The sequence below is a fragment of the Lagenorhynchus albirostris genome, chromosome 15, assembly GCF_949774975.1.
Source record: "Lagenorhynchus albirostris chromosome 15, mLagAlb1.1, whole genome shotgun sequence".
NCBI classification, from domain to species: domain Eukaryota; kingdom Metazoa; phylum Chordata; class Mammalia; order Artiodactyla; family Delphinidae; genus Lagenorhynchus; species Lagenorhynchus albirostris.
In genome coordinates, this window is record NC_083109.1 from 71,751,192 (window position 1) to 71,772,009 (window position 20,818).

General features: G+C 53.2%; 1 protein-coding gene and 1 long non-coding RNA gene across 10 annotated transcripts; one reads left to right on the forward strand and one right to left on the reverse strand.

The window, feature by feature from the left end:
- Positions 1 to 1,084: 1,084 nt before the first annotated feature.
- SEZ6L2 (seizure related 6 homolog like 2) lies at positions 1,085 to 18,883 on the forward strand. Of its 9 annotated transcripts, none has more exons than XM_060122591.1 (18): positions 1,085 to 1,163; positions 2,065 to 2,196; positions 2,870 to 3,169; positions 3,514 to 3,653; positions 3,937 to 4,138; positions 8,506 to 8,691; positions 9,508 to 9,676; positions 10,314 to 10,477; positions 12,200 to 12,400; positions 12,854 to 12,992; positions 13,837 to 14,033; positions 14,153 to 14,347; positions 16,687 to 16,878; positions 16,963 to 17,154; positions 17,637 to 17,675; positions 17,858 to 17,975; positions 18,102 to 18,198; positions 18,670 to 18,883. In XM_060122591.1, the coding sequence occupies exons 1-18, from the start codon at positions 1,085 to 1,087 to the stop codon at positions 18,697 to 18,699; spliced, it is 2,772 nt and encodes a 923-aa protein (XP_059978574.1). In that variant the 3' UTR covers positions 18,700 to 18,883. The 9 variants fall into 9 exon arrangements, with proteins under 9 accessions (XP_059978574.1, XP_059978577.1, XP_059978575.1 ...); XM_060122594.1 differs by having other exon boundaries at positions 3,080 to 3,169; XM_060122592.1 differs by lacking the exon at positions 17,637 to 17,675.
- LOC132504873 (uncharacterized) lies at positions 6,214 to 14,363 on the reverse strand. The gene is made up of 4 exons (XR_009535140.1): positions 14,298 to 14,363; positions 9,360 to 9,452; positions 8,343 to 8,416; positions 6,214 to 6,489 (listed from the first exon to the last, which is right to left on the reverse strand). It is a non-coding gene; the product is annotated as an uncharacterized LOC132504873 (long non-coding RNA).
- Positions 18,884 to 20,818: the final 1,935 nt, after the last annotated feature.

A 20,818-nucleotide genomic window follows, 5' to 3' on the forward strand; every position in this document is an offset into this window, starting at 1 on the left:
GCGGGGCCGAGAAGAGCTGTCCTTTCTGGTGGTGCTGAAAAGGGCTCTCCAGCGGTCTTGCGAGATGAGACCAGGAGAAAAAAATTAAAGTTGAAGCCGCCAGCAGCTGGCTGGGGTCATGTTGTACGTAAGAGGAGGGATCTCCCCTCCCCAGATCCTGGCCTGTCACCCCTTAGACTTCTCACAAACGTAGGAACTTGTCATTCTTCTGGAGGAGGAGGTAGCGCATTCCACATGAGCTTCTCTGAAAGGGTCTGGAAGAGGGCCGGGGGCATATTGGGGGCGCTGAGCAAGCGCAAACCCAGCTATGCTGCCCCTCAACACCCTGGGAAGAGAACATTCAGTTTCCAAATGTGCTGGAATGGTTGGGGGAGGGGTCATAATTACTGCTGGGACCAGAGTTGCCTTCGCTTCCCCTAGGGGCCGTGGGAGTGAGGATTACGACCCTGGCTCATGTGGTCCCTCCTTCTTCCATCTGCACTTCCTCCTCCTCCCTCCCCCCACAGCCCCCAAATAAATCCCAAGCCCCTCCCTTCGCCCGTCCCCAGGATCTGACGTGGGCTCGACACCTTTCTCAGCTCTCCCTCCCGCAGCTCCAGTGCCCGAGCCTCGGCTCTCCAGGTTCTGCAACCCCCTCCTCTCCCCGCCAAGCCCCACTAGAGCACAGTAGGGACCCTCCCTATCCTCGACCCCACCCTAGGTCCCCGGAAGCTGTTTTGCCTCGACCCACTCCCCCAGCTTAGAATCCAGCCAGCCTGGCGGACCCAGGTGCCTGAGCCAGAGGGTAACCCAGGCGACCCAGCTCCTTCGCCCTTCTTGGCCCCACCCGCTGCAGCCGGAGCCGCGCCCCCTCTCCCGCAGACAGGAGAGCAGAGGACAGAGGAGACTGGCCAAAGAGGGGTGGGCTCCAGGAGACCCCCAGCCCAGTTCTGCCCCTCCGTCCCAAAGGCAGAGACATTGTCTCCCTTGCTAACTGCCAGTAGGAAAAAAAAAAATTAATAGGAAAGATAAAAGAAGACGGAGGAAAGGTGACAGCTAGATTATTTAGGAGAGGCGCAGAGGAGAGAAATTGGTGTGAGTCGCCATGGGGGCTCCCAGGGCCCAGCATCCGCCACCTCCCCAGCTGCTGTTCCTAATTCTGCTGAGCTGTCCCTGGATTCAGGGTAAGGACTTGGGTGCGTGGGGGTGGGCCTCCGGGAAGGCCCCCAGCTGGGTCCTATACCTTCCTTTCTCCGAACATCCTGCGCCTTCTGAGCTCCTGGGGGAGGGGAGGGGCACAGCTGACGGAGAAGGGGCAAGCCAGGGCTTTCCAGCTTGCACCTGGAGCCTCTAACCCCATATATTGAGGAGTTGGGGAAATTAATGAGGGGAGCTTTTAGCAGCGTCTCAGGGGTTAAATCCAGGAAGAAGGGCTGGGGACGTTGTGGCGGGGCGGGGTGGGGGGGATGTCTGCGGAGGCGGCAGAAGCAGGCCGGGTACCAGGGTGGGAGATGGAGGTGCCGGGAGAGATGCCAGGCGCAGCACACACAAATGTTCTTGGACGTATGGACAAAGACAGATGAACAGAGGCAGTGCGCAGAGGCCAGATATTCAATCCCCAACTCTGACCCCCCAGCGAGACTCCAGGGAAGGGGGCAGAGACTGCAGAGAAAGAGAGGGAGGACCACACTGCAGAGACAGAAACCCAGAGAAAAAGCTGGACACTGCAGAAGCAATGGCTGGGAGGTGCTGCCAGACCCTCCGCAGAGGCCCGGGGTTGGGGGGAGAGCATCACTGAGGGGAAAATGAAGGTAGCGCCCTGCCTCTTCTCTGCCCTGCTGGCTCTGTCCGAGGTGCTCACCGAAGGCCCACACAGCCTGGGGGAAAAGGGAGAGAGGAAGGGGTAGGAGTGTGATGGGCAGCTGGGAGCCCCTCCTCCAATCTTGGCTCTCAGCCCAGTCTGGGACCCTCTGAGCTCCTGCTGGCCCAGCTGACTGAGGAGAGAATAAGAGCTCTGGAAAAGATCTTTCTGGAGAAGGAAGGAGTGTGGGGCAGTGGAAGAGCTCACACAACTTCATCTCCCAGGTCTGCCCCTGAAGGAGGAGGAGGCACTGCCGGAGCCTGGAAATGAGACCCCCACCGTAGCCTCTGAGGCCTTGGCAGAGCTGCTCCATGGAGCCCTGCTGAGGAGAGGCCCAGAAATGGGCTACCTGCCGGGTGAGGCCCCCAGAGTGGCAGGAGCAACATAGAGGCAGAGGGAGGGACATTAATTCAGGGAGATGGGGAGCCAGGCCAGTGAAATTCAGAGAGACAGAGAGAGATGGTTCGAGAGAGTCAAAACTGGACATAGACAGTCAGAGAGTCAGAGAAATTGAGGTAGAATGATCAAGAAACAGCACAGAAAAACAGACAGAGAGAAAGAGAGATGGAAACTCAGAGAGCCAGAATCAGAGATAGAGTGGAAAAGAGACACAGAAAGAGAGAGAAATGCAGAGAGTAGTAGACCTAGAATCATAAAATCAGAGAGGGATAAGAATACTAAACATAGACCAAGAGTTCTAGAGAGCGCAAAATAAAAAGAGGAAAGAGAAAGGGGTAACCGGGAGAGAGCCAGATCTGAATGGGGAGACAGAGGGAGAAGCTCAAGGAGACTGTCAGAGTGGAAGGGCCTGGACAGAGAGAAGAAAAGAAGGGGCTGGGGGGCAGGCTGTGGAAGCCTTGGGAGGAGGGGGGAAGTTTGGGTGGGGAAGGGAGAGGTGGGGGTCCTGCGCCTCGTGGGGGAGGTCTTTTGGGTTCAGTGGGGAACTCGCAGTGTCTGTTAGCCCTGATCCCCGACCGAGGCCCATCAATGTGCTCCTCCTGTTTCCTGACTTCCCTCGCACTGTCCCAGGATCTGATCCAGACCCCACACTAGCCACCCCTCCAGCCGGCCAGACTCTTGCAGCACCCTCCCTGCCACGGGCCACTGAGCCGGGCACAGGGCCTCTGACAACAGCCGTAACCCCTAAGGAGGGCAGGGGGGCAGGCCCCACCGCGCCGGAGCTGCTGACCCCGCCCCCAGGAACTACGGCCCCGCCCCTTCCCGGCCCCGCCTCCCCAGGCCCGCCCCTCGGGCCTGAGGGAGGAGAGGAGGAGACCACGACCACCATCATCACCACGACAACTGTCACCACGACGGTGACCAGCCCAGGTGAGGCGATTGAAAGGGGATGTGGGAGAAGAGGAAGGTGTGGATGGGGGAGAGGCTGCCGGGAACGTGTGGAAGAAGAAGGAGTCTAGATGGGAGAGGGCCTTCTGCTTAATTATAATAAAGGCTAGCGCTGATACACCCTTACTATGTGCCAGCACTGTTCCATGTGTTTTATGTCTTATGACAGTTGAGGAAGGGAGTTCTGGGCACAGATGGGAGAGTGAGCATTGGATAAAGATGGTGAGGGGTGCTGGGGAGAAGACAGATGAGGACCCCCAGGGTTACTTGGCTGGGAGGGCAAGAACACAGAGATTCTCTCAACCCCAGCACTTATATCTCTTTAGTTCTGTGTAATAACAACATCTCCGAAGGTGAAGGGCATGTGGAGTCTCCAGATTTAGGGAGCGCGGCCAGCCGAACCTTGGGGCTCCTGGACTGCACGTACAGCATCCATGTCTACCCTGGCTACGGCATTGAGATCCAGGTAACTGGACTTAAGCATATGATTGTGAAACCTCCCAGCCCTTCCCTCCGGGCCCAGGGGTGTGCACGGGTTGGGCCTAGGAGCCAGAGAACTTGTTTTCTGACTCAGATGGACCTATTTCCTGAGCATCTCACAGACTCTCCTAAAGTTCTACAACTTGGCCAACGTTACCGTGGTTCTTGGTCTGCTACATCCAGGGAAAAGGAAGGCAAGGGGCGGGGGAGCTTAGGGGGTCACACACCCCGGCTGACTTCCCTGGCGGGTCTGGGTCTGGCTTCTTTAGGTGCAGACGCTGAACCTGTCTCGGGAGGAGGAACTCCTGGTGCTGGCTGGTGGGGGGTCCCCAGGACTGGCCCCCCGACTCCTGGCTAATTCCTCCATGCTGGGAGAAGGACAGGTCCTTCGGAGTCCAACCAACAGGCTGCTCCTGCACTTCCAGAGCCCACGGGTCCCAAGGGGTGGTGGCTTCAGGATCCACTATCAGGGTGAGGAGTTCGGAGTGCTGGTGGGAGGGCAGGGGCCACACTGGGCACAGGGAACATCTTCAGGAGCCTTCTAAGCACAGGGTAATGTTGGGGCCTTTTCCTCCTGACTAGGACCATGGGGGGCAGAATCCTCGGAGGAGACCTATACACACTTATCTCACACACTCACAGACCTGTGCCTGGGTGTGCACACATCCAAGTGACAATTCATCCATTCACTCAGCAAATGTTTATTGAGTGCCCACTTCATACAGGCCCTGTGTTATCCTTGGAGAGAAGAATAAACAAGCCAGATGTAAAGGGAACTCAGAATCTAGGTAGGGAGATGGACAAATAATCAGGATAATTATAATTCAGTGAGATAAGGACCCCCATCCCTATGATGGAGGAACCACTGTCAGAGAGAACAACTATCAAAGGGACCTAAATTTCCCCTATAAGGAATATGGGGACACCTCCTTGGAGGAGGTGATGACTAAGCTGACACCTAAGATGAGTTAGCTAGGGGAAGGGTGGGAGGGAGAGAAAGAGGAAGGCAGATGTCTAGATGGATGGAAAAACATATTCCAAGACCCAGAGAGGAGAAAAAAATGTGACCCCCTTGAGGAGTTGAGGTAATTCAGCATGGAAGATAGAATTGTCTTAGCTGTGTGACCTGGGGTGAGTTACTTAACCTTTCTGTGCCGCATTGTCTTATCTGAAAAATGGGGATCATAATACTTACTTTGTGGTATTATTAGGAAGATCAAATGAATCAATACACGTCAAGTGCTTAAAATAGTGTCTGGTACACAGTGAGGGCTCGAAAATGTCAATCATTGCTATTACAGTAAAGCACAGAAAGTGCTGGGGAAGTAGGCCAAGAGGCTAGACTGGGAGGTAGGTTGTATTTGGATGACAAAGGGCCTTACCAGCTTCAGTGAGGAGTCCTTGGACTACTTTATCCTGCATGGGAGGAGGAGACACTTTGAAATGTTTTAAGCAAGATAGTGACAGCCTCAGATTTGTGACCTAAAAAGATCCTGCTGACTTCTGGGGGTAGGAAGGAGGGGATGTATCTGCGCATGCTTGCATTCGCAAGCACCCACCCACAGACAGCCTACACACACGTGTACATCCATATTTGCCTGTGTGTATGGAAACCTTCCCACGATGCAATGTACATTCTAGCATACACGTGTACATGAGGCAAGGGGCCCAGCCCAAGGTCCCATTCCAGACACTGCTGCCGTCTCCAAAGTCCCTTCCTTTGCTCAGAAACAGAGAGGGAACTGTGTGTTGGGCCAGTGTCCCCTTCACTTCACCTCATGGCCTTGCTGCCCGCTTGTGAGCTCTGCTGACACCAGATCCCTTGTGACTTTGTCCAGGACACAGACAACCCGTATCCCTTCCTCACACACTCTCCAGCCTCTCCTGAGGCCTCTGCTCTAGACTTGCCCCACGAGGTAAGGCATGCACGGTGGAGATGCCCAGCAGCAGACCTACTCCTGGAGAGACCAGTGAGCCGGGGGACATGTAGTTGGTGGTCAGGGCCCGGTTGTTGGGGAGCAAGGGCATGCCTTGAAGGCCCAGGGCTGAGGGCTGGGCTTCAGATATTATAGGATGGCTTCCTGCTGGCTCCTTTAAGCAGCCACTTCCCTAGGGCATTGAAAATAGGACTCTTTAGACGAACTGGAACATTTGAGGAAGCAGGGCTATTGCATAGATGGGCCTTCATTACCTGCCTCGGTCTTCCCTGCTCTGCGGCTTCTGCAGGCACCTTTGGGACGGAGGCCCCGTTTAAGCCCTTCCCAACTTGCACTGGCTGGGCCCTCCAGTCCACAGTGGCCTCATTAGCTTCTCTGGAAGGTCAAAGGCTCCATCACCCCTCACCCCAAGTCCAGCAAACTTTCCCATTTACAAAACTCTTTCATCAACTCTTGTTTTGGTTGCTTCTCACAGCAGCCCTGGGGGTGGCCATTGTCAGCTCCATCTCTAAGAGGAAGAAAAAGCCTCAACGCTTATATGGATTGCTCAGCACCAGCAAATTCATTGCAGAGTCGGAAGTCAGATCTCCAAGTCCCTGACCCCTGGTCATTTATTAATTGAAGCTGAGGGGCGGGCGATTAACATTTTCTGAGTACTTTCTATGTTCCAGGGGCTTGATTCCAGGTTTCTTTTCTTTAAGGCCAATCCTCAATGACAGGAATTGTTATTGCCATTTACAGATGAAAGGTGAAGTCACCTGCTCAAGGCCATACAGCTAATAAGTTGTGAAAGTAGAACTGGAACTTAGGTCTGCCCATCTCCAAATCCAGTGCTCTTTGCACTGTTCCACATTGCCTCTTGGCGGCATCAACTGATCAGCTAGGCTAGGTTTTTAGGAGACAAAATAAAAAACATTGGATTCAGTCTCACAATGGCAATAGGCAGGTGTCAATGTGATGATAAAATTATGCATGTGGATTGTGTTTAGGCAAAAAGAAAAAAAAAACTAACTCTGTGGGAAAGGGGAGGGGTCAGGAAGGCTTCCTGGAGGAGGTGGTACTTAAGTTACTCCTTGAAAGATGAGAAACAGTGAGAAGAGAGCCTTTCAGGTAGGGGAAATTGTGTGGAAAAATATGGAAGTGGGACTGTAAGGAGTCACAGAACTGTATCGTGTGAGATATATGGGCCGTGGGTGCTGAGAACTGAAGCTGGATGGACTGGGCTGGAACTGGTTGTGGAAGGGGCTTGAATGTCAATCTAAAGCATTCAGACTTGATTCTGTTGGTCTTGGAGAGCCATCACAGAGGCTAAAGTCTATTCAAATCACTGTGCGGTTTTTTGGTTTGTTTTTTGTTTATTTGTTTGTTTTGTCCACTGCTCGGCTTGCAGGATCTTAGTTCCCTGACCAAGGATTGAACCCCTGCCCGGCAGTGAAATCGCCAAGTCCTAACCACTGGACCGCCAGGGAATTCCTAAATCCCTGTATTCTAAAAGGCTGTTTTTTTGTCTATCTTAGTAGACCATGAACTCCTGAAGGCAAGGCCTCAGTCTTTTTCACCTCTGACCCTAGGACCCAGCCAAGGAAATGCTTGTTGAATTTTGAAACAGGGAGAGACCAGGTCTCTTACAGAATCACTCAGGACTGGAGAGTCAGAAAAAGCAAAGGCCCAGGCAAGCTGGACCCTCTGCTAACCAGAGCCTGCCCCTCGTACAAGACCCAGCTTCGATGTACTTCCTCCAGGAAGCCCTTCTTAATGAACTCTGCCTAGTCTTAAACAGACACACAGAGCTCTGTCAGGATCAAGTTCAGAGTCTATCACTGATTACCAAGTCACTTTCTATTTGTTTGTTTTATCTCATATGTTTCCGCAAGAATTTCAGGAGGCTTTCAAAAAAGAATGCAAACAATAAGATTAAATAGAATAAGTAAGAGGGAGTTCCCTGGCAGTCCAGTGGTTAAGACTCCACGCTCTCACTGCCAAGGGCCGGGGTTCGATCCCTGGTTGGGGAATTAAAATCCCACAAACCGTGTGGCGCAGCCAAAAAAAAAAAAAAAATAAGAGAAATATTGGCACCAGATAATGCTTATTAAATTTGAAAAAAACAGAATGTGGATAGACAAGCCATTGTTACTAGGGACAAGACTCAACCTGGTTCTGGGCTTCCTAGCAGCCAGTATGAAAAGAGAGATTACACAGTTCTCATTGCAGGAAAAAAGACAAACCAGTTCCTTAAGGAAAGCAAAGCTTTCCCTAGCACTTCACTTTCACTGGGGGATTCATTTAGGGGACACTGGGTATTAAGGTCTTTAATGACAGAATAGTCTGTTTCTAAAGGAGTTTCTTGTAACTCCTCTGGATGAAAGCTGAGGATATAATACCACAGTGACACCTCAGTGGAAGAAAGTCTGTGTGTGTGGAGGGGAGAAAATGGTCTGAGGCACTTAATAACTTGGAGCCTCAATTTCCACCCCTGGAAAGTGGGTCACAGCCTTTCTCTGACTACCTCAAAAGCGCTGCGTGAACTCATTTTGGAAGCTGAACAAGCTCTGCAAATACTATTTGCTATTATTAGAGCTGAATGGGGTTCAGAGTGGTCAATTGATTTGCCTGAATTCACACAGTAAATGGGTGCTAGGGTCCAAAACTTCTTTGAGGCTCAGGTTTCTCATCTGTAAAATGGGGGCCAAAGTGGGTAGATTACAAAGATTAGGGGAGATAAGAGATGTTGACATTACCTCTTCATGAGACAGTGTGTCCACGTAAGGACTCCAGTATGGAGCCAGTTTGTGCCCTGGAGAGTGAGGGGGACCTGGAAAGAGGGGAAGAAATGCTGGGGAACCAGTGAGAGAGGATGGCCTGGGAGAGTGAATCCTCTTTCTCCTGCCCTGCCTGATCCAGCCTACCTCTTGAGCTGCGGCTTCCCTCCCCGGCCAGCCCATGGGGATGTGAGTGTGACAGACCTTCACCCTGGAGGCACTGCCACCTTCCACTGTGATTCGGGCTACCAGCTGCAGGGTGAGGAGACCCTCATCTGCCTCAATGGTACCCGGCCAGCCTGGAGCAGTGAACCCCCCAGCTGCATGGGTGAGTCTCTACCACAATAGGTGTGGTTTTCTGTCCTGGGAGCCCCACTGGAGGGTCCTACCTTGGGGGTCTCAATCTTTGGGAACACCCATCTTGAAGGGGTTTTTACCCTGAAGAGTCCCTATCCTGAGGTCTCCATTTGGAGCTCTTCACCCTGAGGGTCTCAATCCTTGGAGTCTCCATCCTTGGCGGGGGGGGGGCTCTCCATCTGGGGAAGTACCACCTCGGGGGGGGGGTGGGGTTCCTTTTTTTTTTTTTTTTTGGCCATGCCACATGGTTTGTGGGAATTTAGGTCCCTGACCAGGGATCAAACCTGTGCCCCCTGCAGTGGAAGTGCAGAGTCCTAACCAATAGACCACAGGGAATTCCTGGAGGGTTCCCATTTGGGGAGTCACCATTCTGGGGGTCCCTGCTTTTGGAGACTCCTCATCCTAGAGGAAACCATTCTTGGGGTCTATATCTGGGGGTGTCTATCCTGGAGAGTCTTCATCCTGGGATCCTATCCTGAGTATTTTCCACCTGAGAGCTTCAGTTTGGGGGACTTCCCCATAACTCCCCACCCCAGGGTGTCCACATCTGGGGAGTCTTCATTTTGATGGAATCTCCATCCTGCGGGGGGGGGGGGGTGTCCATCCTAGGGTTTTTCTATTCCAAGGCTGGTTCCTCACCTGGTAGTGGCCTGAAAAAAGTCCTGGGGTGAGCCTGTAGGGCAGAGGTCATCCCAAGGCCAGGTCCCAGGCAAAGGTGTGGGTGCAATAGCTCTGCAGATGGGAAAAGGACAAGTCACCTTAACCTGCCCCCCCGCACCGTCCACAGCATCCTGTGGTGGCACCATCCACAACGCTACACTTGGCCGCATCGTGTCCCCTGAGCCTGGGGGAGCTGCAGGGCCCAACCTCACCTGCCGTTGGGTCATCGAAGCAGCTGAGGGACGCCGGCTGCACCTACACTTTGAGAGAGTCTCCCTGGATGAGGACAACGACCGGTGAGGGTCTGGGCCTTGCGTCAGAGGTCCTCACTTCAAGGAAATAGGGAGGCTGCAATAGACAGTCAGACAGACGCGGGGGCAATCCCAGTTGGGATCTATGTCAAATGCGGGTTAGTCCTTCCCCTTTCTTAGGCAGTATAGCTGTGCAAACAGACAAATCACTTAACCTCTCTGTGCTTCAGTTTTCTCATCTGTAGAATGGAGATAATAGTACCACCCTCTTAAGGTTTCTGTGAGGACAAATGCATTAAGATTTGTAAAGTGCTTGGAATGGTGCCTAGCACACAGTAAGCACTATAAATGAGTTTGCCAACGTCATCTTCATTATTCTCACTCTTTATCTAGCAAACTAGTATCCCAGCTCTGACATTAGTTGCTATGTGTAGCTGGACAGGTTACTTACTCTTTCTGTGCCTCAATTTTCTCATCTATAAAATGAGGGATAATAATAGTATCTAACTCAAGGGTTCTTGTGAGAATTAAGTGAGATAAAATGTGTAAAAGCTTAGAAGAGTACATGGCATATAGTTAATGTTTGAAAATTATAGCTATGAAATTAAGTTAGGAGAGCAGGCAAGAGGTGAGGCAGCTTCTGAGGGGAAGCTGAGCTCCTGGCCACCTCTGTCCATCCCAGGCTGATGGTGCGCTCAGGGGGCAGTCCCCTATCCCCGGTGATCTATGACTCGGACATGGATGATGTCCCAGAGCGGGGTCTCATCAGTGATGCCCAGTCCCTCTATGTGGAGCTGCTTTCAGAGACACCTGCCAATCCCCTGCTGCTAAGCCTCCGATTTGAAGGTAACTGCCCTTCCCCTGAGGCCCCACCTGCCGCACCTTCCCCTCTTCCTACGCCCAGGCATGGTCACAAGCACATAATCCATCTCTGCTTATCTCCACGTTTGGATTCCTGAAAACTGACTTGTCTCCCCATCCCAAATCGACAAGGACACATTCTAATTCCCTGAGGTGGTCTTTTCTACTTAAGCTTCAAGTGTGGCTGGATCCAGGTACACAGCCAAGAGACCAGTTACTTAAATCTCTCCATTCTTTCCTCTCAGTTGGCTTCATTCTCAGGCAGACTCTCAGTCTATTGTGTACCTAGCAGTTACAGATTTACATACCAACAACTTTAGCAACCCCATCAGAGAGAAAGCATACCACTTTCCTAAGAGCTTTAACAAAAATGCCAGGAAAGGCCTTCATTGCCCTGGCTTAGGTCATCTATCTATGCCTGAGCCAATCACTGTAGCTAGGGGCAGGTGGTGTTATGATTGGCAGATCCACATCACATGGCCATCCCTGGTTGGCTCCAGCTGAATCTCATGGACTGGAAGTGGGGAGGACGTGTGACCCAAAATGAAAATAGGAGTGCTGTTAACAGACAAAGGGGACTGGATGCTGGATAGGTAGGAAGGAAGGAAGTCAGTGATCATGGGAGGAGGCATTTGAACTGGGACTTACAGGATAGAGAGAATTTTAAAAGAGGAAGATTGGGAATGAGCATCTCAGGTGAAAGGAACAGTGTGAGCAACAGTAAAGAGGTAGAGAAAAGCCTGTATGTTTGGGAAACAGAGTTTCACTGTGGCTGGAGCAGAGGATTTGTGTAAACAGTAGCAGGAAAGAGACAAAGAAAGTAAAATGCTCAGAGATGAGAGGGGCTAGTTTCTGGTATGAATCAAGGGAGAAAGGGAATTGGCACTTGGCCCTGATGGATGCATAGGATTTGGACATGACACCTTATCAGGTTAAGTAATGGTGAAACAGAACAGTGGATCTGAAAAATAAATTGCATTTTAGATTCTGAGAGTGCAAAGAGAATTTCTAGGTTTGAGGCCTGTCTCCATGGTTGTGGGCCACTGCTGCTCCATGGGCTTCAGACTCCTTCTGTATCATAGGCACCTGAGCCTTACCTGAGTCGAAGATATGATCAGATGGGCAAAAACTAAAACACTCTACAAATGTTAATTTTTTTGCTGACTTAGACCAAAGTTAAAACTGAGTAGCTTTTGTGTTTGCCTCACTTTTGGATTCTAGCCACAGTATGGATAATCAGGGTTGATCGGAAACCAACGGTTATTTTTGAGGAGCGAACACACCTACATGAGCCAGGTCTCCAAAGGCACCGTTTTCCCCCACTCCATTGCAGCTTCCAGAGCCAAGTGCCTCTGGCTGGGAATCAAGGAATCTGGGCTTGAGGTCTGGTTCTGCCACTGCCCTACTGTGTGACATGGAGCACATGGCTTTTTGTCTGTGGACCTAGTGTCCTCATCTGTAGAATAGTGGCTGGGACTTGACTGACCTTGGGGTTTCTGTCCAGAGGCCGGGGAGCTAACATAAATATGTGAATGAGGAATGTTAGGGTTTGGGGGAAACTGGAAAGTGAAAGCTAAGCCCAAAGTCTTTCCCTTTTAAATAGCCCACTGGGGGGCCAAACCACACTGGAATTCAGCCTGGTTCCCCACTCTGAGATCCCTGGAGGCCTGTCCTAATGCTTAATTCCTGTGACTGACTCCTCTCTAGCCTTTGAGGAAGATCGCTGCTTTGCCCCCTTCCTGGCACATGGCAATGTCACCACCACGGACCCTGAATACCGCCCAGGGGCACTGGCCACCTTCTCGTGCCTCCCAGGATATGCCCTGGAGCCCCCTGGCCCCCCCAATGCCATCGAATGTGTGGATCCCACAGAACCCCACTGGAATGACACAGAGCCAGCCTGCAAGGGTGAGCCTGCCGCCTTCCCCGCCTCCCCAGAACATCCTTCAGTTCACAGACTACCCCCTGAGCTGGGGATCCTAGGAAGGCCGTTCAGGAAGGAGAACCTAGCAAACTCAGGATCAATCTCTGTCCCTTTCAGAGGCTTAGTTTTCTTAGCTGAGTAGTTGATGGGCTTGTTACAGAGTTCAGGGGTCATAACCCAAATATCTTCAAGAGCTAGATTGGGCTAAGTCATGGATTGGGTGGTAATGCATAGGCTGGAGACTGGGCGGGGTTAGTTAAGAGTGGGGCGGGGGATTGGACCCAACAGGACTAGACGTGGCAAGAATCAGGTGGGTAATAGATAATAGGAAACCGGGGAGGCAGTCTGCTGCACACAGTTGGGAGTGGTGAGGATCGTAGCGAAATAGAGACTGCATGCCCACCTGGGTCCTGAATCTGACACCCTTTCTATCCTAGCCATGTGTGGAGGGGAGCTGTCAGAGCCAGCTGGTGTGGTCCTCTCTCCGGATTGGCCCCAGAGCTATAGCCCCGGCCAAGACTGCGTGTGGGGTCTGCATGTCCAGGAAGAGAAGCGCATCTTGCTTCAAGTTGAGATGTATGTCTGGGTACTGCAGAGGGTGCAATGGGTGTGGGCTCAGCCATGTGTGGTATGACAATGCACTGGCCTGCATTATGAGCCTGGCTGGCTCGAGTGTCTACACGAGATTCAGTGAATATACGTTCGGATGAAAGAAGTGGCTAAGGATTCAGGATAGGGGTGTGGGACATCAGGTAGACCCAGGTACAAATCACTTGTTGGTCAGGCGACCTTGGACAAGTAAATGGGGTAATGCAGCCTTCCTCGGGGACTATTGTGAAAAAGGGGCTCTGGCCTGAAGTCTCACTCTTTGGCTGTTTCTGAGGCCCCCCTGGAGTGATTTCCAGGGACCCAGGCCCGAGCTGTTGCATCAGCAGCAGCACACAAGGTGGGCGTGGCTGTGGGGGAAATCCAGTGAGCTGCTTTGGTGTGAGGTGGTCATGTGCCTGGACAGAACCAGAAGTGGGCGTGGCTCAAAAAGCATGTACTCGGTTGGGGCCTAGAGTTGGGCTGGGTGGTAATGAGCATGGTCTGTGATTGGTCAGAGCTGGAGTTGAGCCTGGCTGTGCGTCACCTGGTGATGGAGGAGGGACTGGGAAGTGGGAGGCGTCAACAATGATCAGGGTTAGGGATTGGGAAGCAGGAGCCGGGAGAAGCCACAGACCAAATGGAACCTGGAGCGACTAGACTAGCGTGGAGGAGAAGCCCATAACTGATCCAAACTGAGGCCTGGGATAGGAGAATGTAGGGCGGGACTGGAGAGTAGGTAAGGTTGCTAATGAGCTGAGTTAGTGATTGGGCAGAACCAGATGGGAGGGGCCGATCGTAACCCAGCCCCCATGTCTGGTCCCACTCCCTCCAGCTTGAATGTGCGAGAAGGGGATATGCTGACACTGTTCGATGGGGACGGTCCCAGTGCCCGAGTCTTGGCCCAGCTGCGAGGGCCTCAACCGCGCCGCCGCCTCCTCTCCTCTGGGCCCGACCTCACGCTGCAGTTCCAGGCACCGCCCGGACCTCCAAACCCGGGCCTGGGCCAGGGTTTCGTGTTGCACTTCAAAGGTACCGAGGCCTAGGGTCCCGAGATGGGAAGCGGTCCCGCAGGTCAGAGAGGCCCCCGAGGCTGGAAGGCTGTCCTGGATCGCAGGACAGCCTCCAAACTCGCCGTCTCTCCCCTGCAGAGGTCCCGAGGAACGACACGTGCCCCGAGCTGCCGCCCCCGGAATGGGGCTGGAGGACGGCTTCCCACGGGGACCTGATCCGGGGCACTGTGCTTACTTATCAGTGCGAGCCTGGCTATGAGCTGCTTGGGTCGGACATTCTCACCTGCCAGTGGGACCTGTCCTGGAGCGCAGCGCCGCCCGCCTGCCGAAAGAGTGAGCCCGGGCCCCGCCCTAATCCTCTCGTGGCTCCGCCTCTGCCCACCTGGGTTTCACGGCTCTGCTTGGGCTCCGCCCACCCCCTATGCGCCCCGCCTCCGTATCTTCTTGTTCCCGCCCCTGTTCTGTCTGGACGCATCCCTTCGCTCGAGGTCCTGCCTAGATCTTCCTCAGGCCCCAACCATATGTCCAGTGGGTTCCACTCCTCTGTTCCTCGGTGTTCCGAAACTGTACCCTCTGGTCCCCACTCTCATCTTCCCAGGGCTGCATCCCTCTCTCTTGCACTGTTCTGGGTCCTGAACCTGGTTCTTCTGGGTTCCTCCCCCATCGTCTCCTGGCCCTGCCTCTGCCCAGTCTGAGTCCCGCCCCCCTGCCCCCCTGCCCCCCGCCTGCCCCTTCATCTCTTTTCTTATTCTAGGCCTTGCTCCAGTCTCTCAGTCCCCAACCCTTGATATTATGAGGAGTCACTTTGCAGGGGCCTAGGCTTGTCAGAGAGCTCGGTTTATTTTATTTTATTTACTTTTATTTTTTTAATAAATTTATTTATTTATTCATTTTATTTATTTTTTGCTGAGTTGGGTCTTTGTTGCTGCACGAGGGCTTTCTCTAGTTGCGGCGAGCGAGGGATACTCTTCGTTATCCTGCGGTGCGCAGTCTTCTCATTGCGGTGGCTTCTCTTGATGCGGAGCATGGGCTCTAGGCGTGTGGACTTCCGTAGTTGTGGCTCGTGGGCTCTAGAGCACAGGCTCAGTAGTTGTGGCGCACGGGCTTAGTTGCTCTGCGGCATGTGGGATCTTCCTGGACCCGGGCTCGAACCCGTGTCCCCTGCATTGGCAGGCGGATTCTTAACCACTGCACCACCAGGGAAGCCCGTCGGTTTATTTTAATTCCGTTATTAAAGTCCCATGATGTGTTGTGGCTGGAGTTATGCGGAGGTGTTGGGGACTCTCCCTACCCTGACAGAGCTCACAGTCTGGGACAGGGACAGATACTTAACTCAGGGTATTAGAGTGGTAACCGCTGGGTGACTTCAGGCAAGGTACTTAACATCTCTGAGGCTTTGGCTTCTTCCTCAGTGAAGTAGGAATAGAGGATTGTGAAAAGCAAATGAAAAGCTTTTCACGTTAGTGCCTGGTGCAGGTAAACAGTGAGTAAGTAGTAGTTGCTATAAGTATGAAGAAGGGCTGTAGGAAGAGGGGTGGGTTAATTGTCCCAGGGATAGGGCAGGAGATTTCACAGAGGAGGTGACATTCAAAGGAGCTGGGAGAATTTATCTTTTAGAAGAGCAGAAAGGGGTGGCATCTTGTCACTTCCTCCAAATTTCTGGAAGCCTGTCATCAGGATATAGGATTGTAGGTCTTTCACCTGGCCCCTAGGAGCAACGGTGGGACCAATGAGGATAAGTTTCAGGAAGCCAGACTTGGACTGGACACAAGGAAAACTTTCTAGTTGACACAGCTCCCCATCCCTGGAAGGAGTCACAGGATGTCCAATCTGGAACCCAGACCGCATGGGGCGGGGACAAGAAGGGATGGAAGCGGGGCCCAGAGGGGATAGGGCGTGGCCCAGCTGCCCAAGACTCAGTAGGGACCCTGCCCAAGGCAGCACATGGAGCCTTCAGCTGAGCTGAGCCCTAAGTCTCTGAATCTCAGCCCAGTGCTCCCTGGCTGTGACCCTGAACAGTTCCAGCTTTGCCACTCCCTGGCTGAGTGACCATAGACCAGTCATTTGACTGCCCTGAGCCCTGAGCCCCAAGAGAGGTGATAGTGACGCTGACCTCTCTGAGATCATCAGGGTATATGATATCATGTTTGTAAAACATTTTAGCGAGGTGCCTTGCTCAGGTCTATATATAAGAAATGGCTTTGATTGGGATTCTTCCACAGCAAGGTTGTAAACAAATGCCCGCAGAGGCCAGGCAGGCAATACAAGTGAGCAGAAGGGGCTGGGGATGACGGGAATGAGGCGAGCAGGAGGTCTGGGCCCCTCTGAAGAGGGCAGCTGCTCTGCTGATGATGATTTGCCATGCAGGGCTGACACGGTTGGGATTTAGCTGGTTTGCTCTGGTTGAGTGGTTCAATATTTCAAATTTCACCCTAGGATGGGGGCCCAGGTTGCCCCAAACGTTCTGTTTTCTGGAAGAAACCTGCTATGTAAAATGCATTGAATTTTAAGTTTTCCAACTCCTGCTCTGTTCATTCTGAGGAAGGAGTGGGAGGTGTGTGCGGAGTATTGCCCAAAGGAGATGGCCCACGACTCAGGCGTCTCCCAGCTCTAAGCTTCTGGCAGATCTTTTAAGGGCCTGGCTCCCCCTGACTTTGTCCTCCTGCCAACAGTCATGACTTGTGCCGATCCTGGTGAGATCACCAACGGGCACCGCACCACCTCAGATGCTGGCTTTCCTGTTGGCTCCCACGTCCAGTACCGCTGTCTGCCAGGGTACAGCCTGGAGGGGGCGGCCGTGCTCACCTGCTACAGCCGGGACACGGGCACGCCCAAGTGGAGCGACCGGGTCCCCAAGTGCGCCTGTGAGTCTGGGGACACCCTAGGATGGGTGGCTGGGTGGCCTGCTCAATGGTGTAGCTGGCCCATGACTGACCTCTTCCCTGCAGTGAAGTACGAGCCGTGCCTGAACCCCGGGGTGCCAGAGAACGGCTATCAGACGTTGTACAAGCATCACTACCAGGCGGGCGAGTCTCTGCGCTTCTTCTGCTATGAGGGCTTTGAGCTCATTGGCGAGGTCACCATCACCTGTGTGCCCGGCCACCCCTCACAGTGGACCAGCCAGCCCCCACTCTGCAAAGGTGCCTGGGCAGGCAGGGCAGGAGGGGGCACAGCAGTGTCCAGGATGTGACAGGGCTGGGAAAGTCAGGTAGCAAATTCGAGACCCTGCCGAGCTCCCCATCCACTTTCTATGGGCTCTCATCATCAGAGGTATAGCCAAAAGCCCTGGAGAAGTTCAAGGTCATGGAATTATCCTAAGGGAAGTAGTAGAGGGGGCTTTGGTTTGGCAGTCCCTTGCCCTCCGAATAGGTCTCAGTTTCCGTATTTTTGACAAATCCTACAGACCTGGTTGGTTTAGACTGCCCAGGGGTCTGGAGGAGGAGGACCGAGGCCCTGCTCTGACTGTTCCTCCCCTGTCCCCAAGGGAAGGATCGAGTTTAGGTTGAGCAGAGGGCAGAGAATCCAGGCTGTCCAGCCCGGCCCCACTGGGCTCCCGGCCCTCTACCCAGCCTCCTTCCCTCCCTGGCTCAGACCCCGTCCCCTCCTCCTCCTCTCCCTGCAGTGGCCTATGAGGAGCTCCTGGACAACCGAAAACTGGAAGGTCAGTGAGGGCACAGGTGGAGACCCAGGCCTGGCCAAGTTGGGAGGGCAAGGCAGAGGCCGGGGGCAGGAGGCCAGGCCCCCGGTGGGGTGAGGCCCAGGGTTCAGGGCCCAGGGCAGGAGGCTGGGAGAGCCCAGGGCTGGGCCCAGCCCCAGATCACTGGCCTCTCCTCCTCCTTCCAGTGAGCCAGACCACCGACCCGTCACGGCAGCTAGAGGGTGGGAACCTCGCCTTGGCCATTCTGCTGCCCCTAGGCTTGGTCATCGTCCTCGGCAGTGGCGTTTACATATACTACACCAAGTAAGTACATAGCTCAGGGAGCTGCTGGCCAGGGCAGACGTCCTGCCTGCCTGGCACAGAAGCCCGGGTGAGGGGGGGTTGGGGGCTCACTTCTCGATAAGCCCCTCTATCTCCTTCCTTTCCCAGGCTACAGGGAAAATCCCTCTTCGGCTTCTCAGGCTCCCATTCCTACAGCCCCATCACGGTGGAGTCAGACTTCAGCAATCCACTGTATGAAGCTGGGGTGAGCCCTTCCCCTACCCCTGGAGTGCCACATCCCTCAGCCCCCCTGGGACTCCATAACCTTCTCTCAAGGTCTTTGTAACATCTGTCTTGGGAATTGCAAACTCAGCTGCCTACAAAGGCCACGTCAATGAACAAAGCCAAGTCAGGTGGGCCAATCAGGAGTGGTAAGGACTGTGACCAACTGGAAAGCTTGTACCCCATCCAGTCCATGGAGGAAACCTAGGCCCAACTGCCAGACCTTCTAACTGTTCAAGACAATCCAGAAATTTAGATTTTTATGTGACTTTAAGATACTGTAGGATGAACCAAATACACCCATTGGCCAGATTCAGCCCCATTCCCACCCCATGGTCCCCAAACTCCCAGTGATCTATGTTATTTTAAAAACACAGAGTCTTTCCCCTTCCTTGTGGATGCCTCCTCCACCTCCATCCCGTTCTAGTGACTGATGCCATCTCTCTGTTTCCAGGATACACGAGAGTATGAAGTTTCCATCTGAACACCAAGACTAAGGCTGCAGGACCCAGGACGCCCCTCCTCTCCTCATTCTGGGCAGGAAGGAGTACAGGACCTGGCCTCTGGCTCCCTTCCTCCCTGCTGTGTAAATAACCTCCTGGTCCCACGAGGGGGCTTTGATGGCCCTGGGGACCCTACAGTAAATAAACCAGCATCCTGTGCCCAAAGCCTCCTCTTCTCAGTTGCCAAACAAGGGGCCTGCCCCCCACTCACTCTACCCCCTTTTGGACCCTAGGAGGGGAACTCAGCCCCTGATGCAACTCCTGGGGCCCCTCCAGCCCAGGGCATCCCACAAGGACTACCCAAGAGCTCTGCTGTTCCCTTGGTCATGAAGTCTCTGCCCTTCCCAGATGCTCTGTCCCCGGGCCTAACCTCTGACCCTTGGAGGGTCAGAAGAAGAGGGATGAAGGGGAGAGCTGGGACAAGGCCCCTACCCCCTTCCTGCCATGTCCCCTACCCACAGTCTCCCCACCTTTGCTTCTGGATTTTTGTTTTTGAGCAATAAACAGAAAATCTCCATTTGTAACTGGGCTGGTGGGGTGTGGGAAGGTGGGTCACAGAGTACTGGAGATGGTGATGGTGGCCTCTCTGGAAAGAGGGCTGGGGATAGGGGAACACTTGGGGAAAAAGATGGAAATTTAAGATTGCACACAGGGCAGTGTTGAAGGGGCTGGCCTGGGGTCAAAAAGCCTGACTTTGGGCTCAACCTCTGGAGGACTAGCTGGGCCCACTCCTGGCCTCAGCAGTCTCTCCACAGGGCTTGGCGTTTCCAGGCTCTTCTAGCTGGGTGATAAATGACAGTAGCTGCCTCTCCTCCTTCACTGTTTGGCAGGTGACAAACAGCGCTCAATTTGTTTCATGACCAGTTGACCTAAAAGTCAACCCCCTTTTGAGAAATCTTGTACCCATCCAAGTGTACCATTTTTCCCCCCAATCTTTTTGGCATTTATTTATTTTTGGCTGCGTTGGGTCTTCGTTGCTATGTGTGTGCTTTTCTCTAGTTGTGGCAAGCAGCGGCTACTCTTTGTTTGGTGCACAGGCTTCTCATTGCGGTGGCTTCTCTTGTTGTGGAGCACGGGCTCTAGGCGCGCGGGCTTCCGTAGTTGTGGCTCGCGGGCTCTAGAGCTCAGGCTCAGCGGCCATGGCTCACGGGCCCAGCTGCTCCGCGGCATGTGGGATCTTCCCGGACCAGGGCACGAACCCGTGTCCCCTGCATCAGCAGGTGGACTCTCAACCACTGCACCACCAGGGAAGCCCCCTTTTTGGCATTTTTAAGCATATCTGCTGTTATGTGTCTACTAAGTATTAGATTTGCAGCTTTTCATAAACAATGAGCTTGTTTGGTTTCCCATGGGTGTCCTTTTCTACTTTACTTTTGAACGTTATAGAGAATTTACAGCCTGTTTGTCTTTTTTTTTTTTTCTGCATTGGGTCCTCGTTGCTGCGCGCAGGCTCTCTCTAGTTGTGGCGAGCGGGGGCTACTCTTCGTTGAGGTGCTTGGGCCTCTCATTGCAGTGGCTTCTTTTGTTGCAGAGCATGGGCTCTAGGAGCGCGGGCTTCAGTAATTGTGGCAGGCGGACTCAGTAGTTGTGGCTCAGGGGCTCTAGAGTGCAGACTCAGTAGCTGTAGCGCACGGGCTTAGTTGCTCCGCGGCATGTGGGATCTTCCCAGACCAGGGCTCGAACCCGTGTCCCCTGCATTGGCAGGTGGATTCTTAACCACTGTGCTACCAGGGAAGCCTCAGCCTGTTTGTCTTAAAGTCTTTCTCCAAATCAACTGAATTTTCCTTAATTAAAATTTTATAATTAAATATAATGAAACATTTTTAGGACACTCAAAAGAGGATTGGATTTTAGAACACGAGGCAAACCGACCTTGATAACAGCCTAAGTTTTTCTGGCATTTATTCTGTGCCAGGCATTGTGATGAGCACTTTGTGTGCATTATGTTTTTAACTCTCACAAGGCCCTTGTGAGACAGGGACAATTATTCCCATTTTTCAGATAAGGAAACAGAGGCTGGGAGATATGAACTGACTTCCTTACGAGGCTCCAATAAGTGGCCAGACTGGGATTTAAATGCAAACGTCACAAAGCCTACTG

Excerpts from the sequence above, each read along its gene's own strand:
- SEZ6L2 (XM_060122591.1), top strand. The coding sequence starts at position 1,085 with ATGGGGGCTCCCAGGGCCCAGCATCCGCCACCTCCCCAGCTGCTGTTC. Across the intron at positions 4,139-8,505 it reads CTTCAGGATCCACTATCAGG|CCTACCTCTTGAGCTGCGGC; the intron begins GTGAGGAGTTCG and ends TGCCTGATCCAG. Across the intron at positions 10,478-12,199 it reads GCTAAGCCTCCGATTTGAAG|CCTTTGAGGAAGATCGCTGC; the intron begins GTAACTGCCCTT and ends ACTCCTCTCTAG.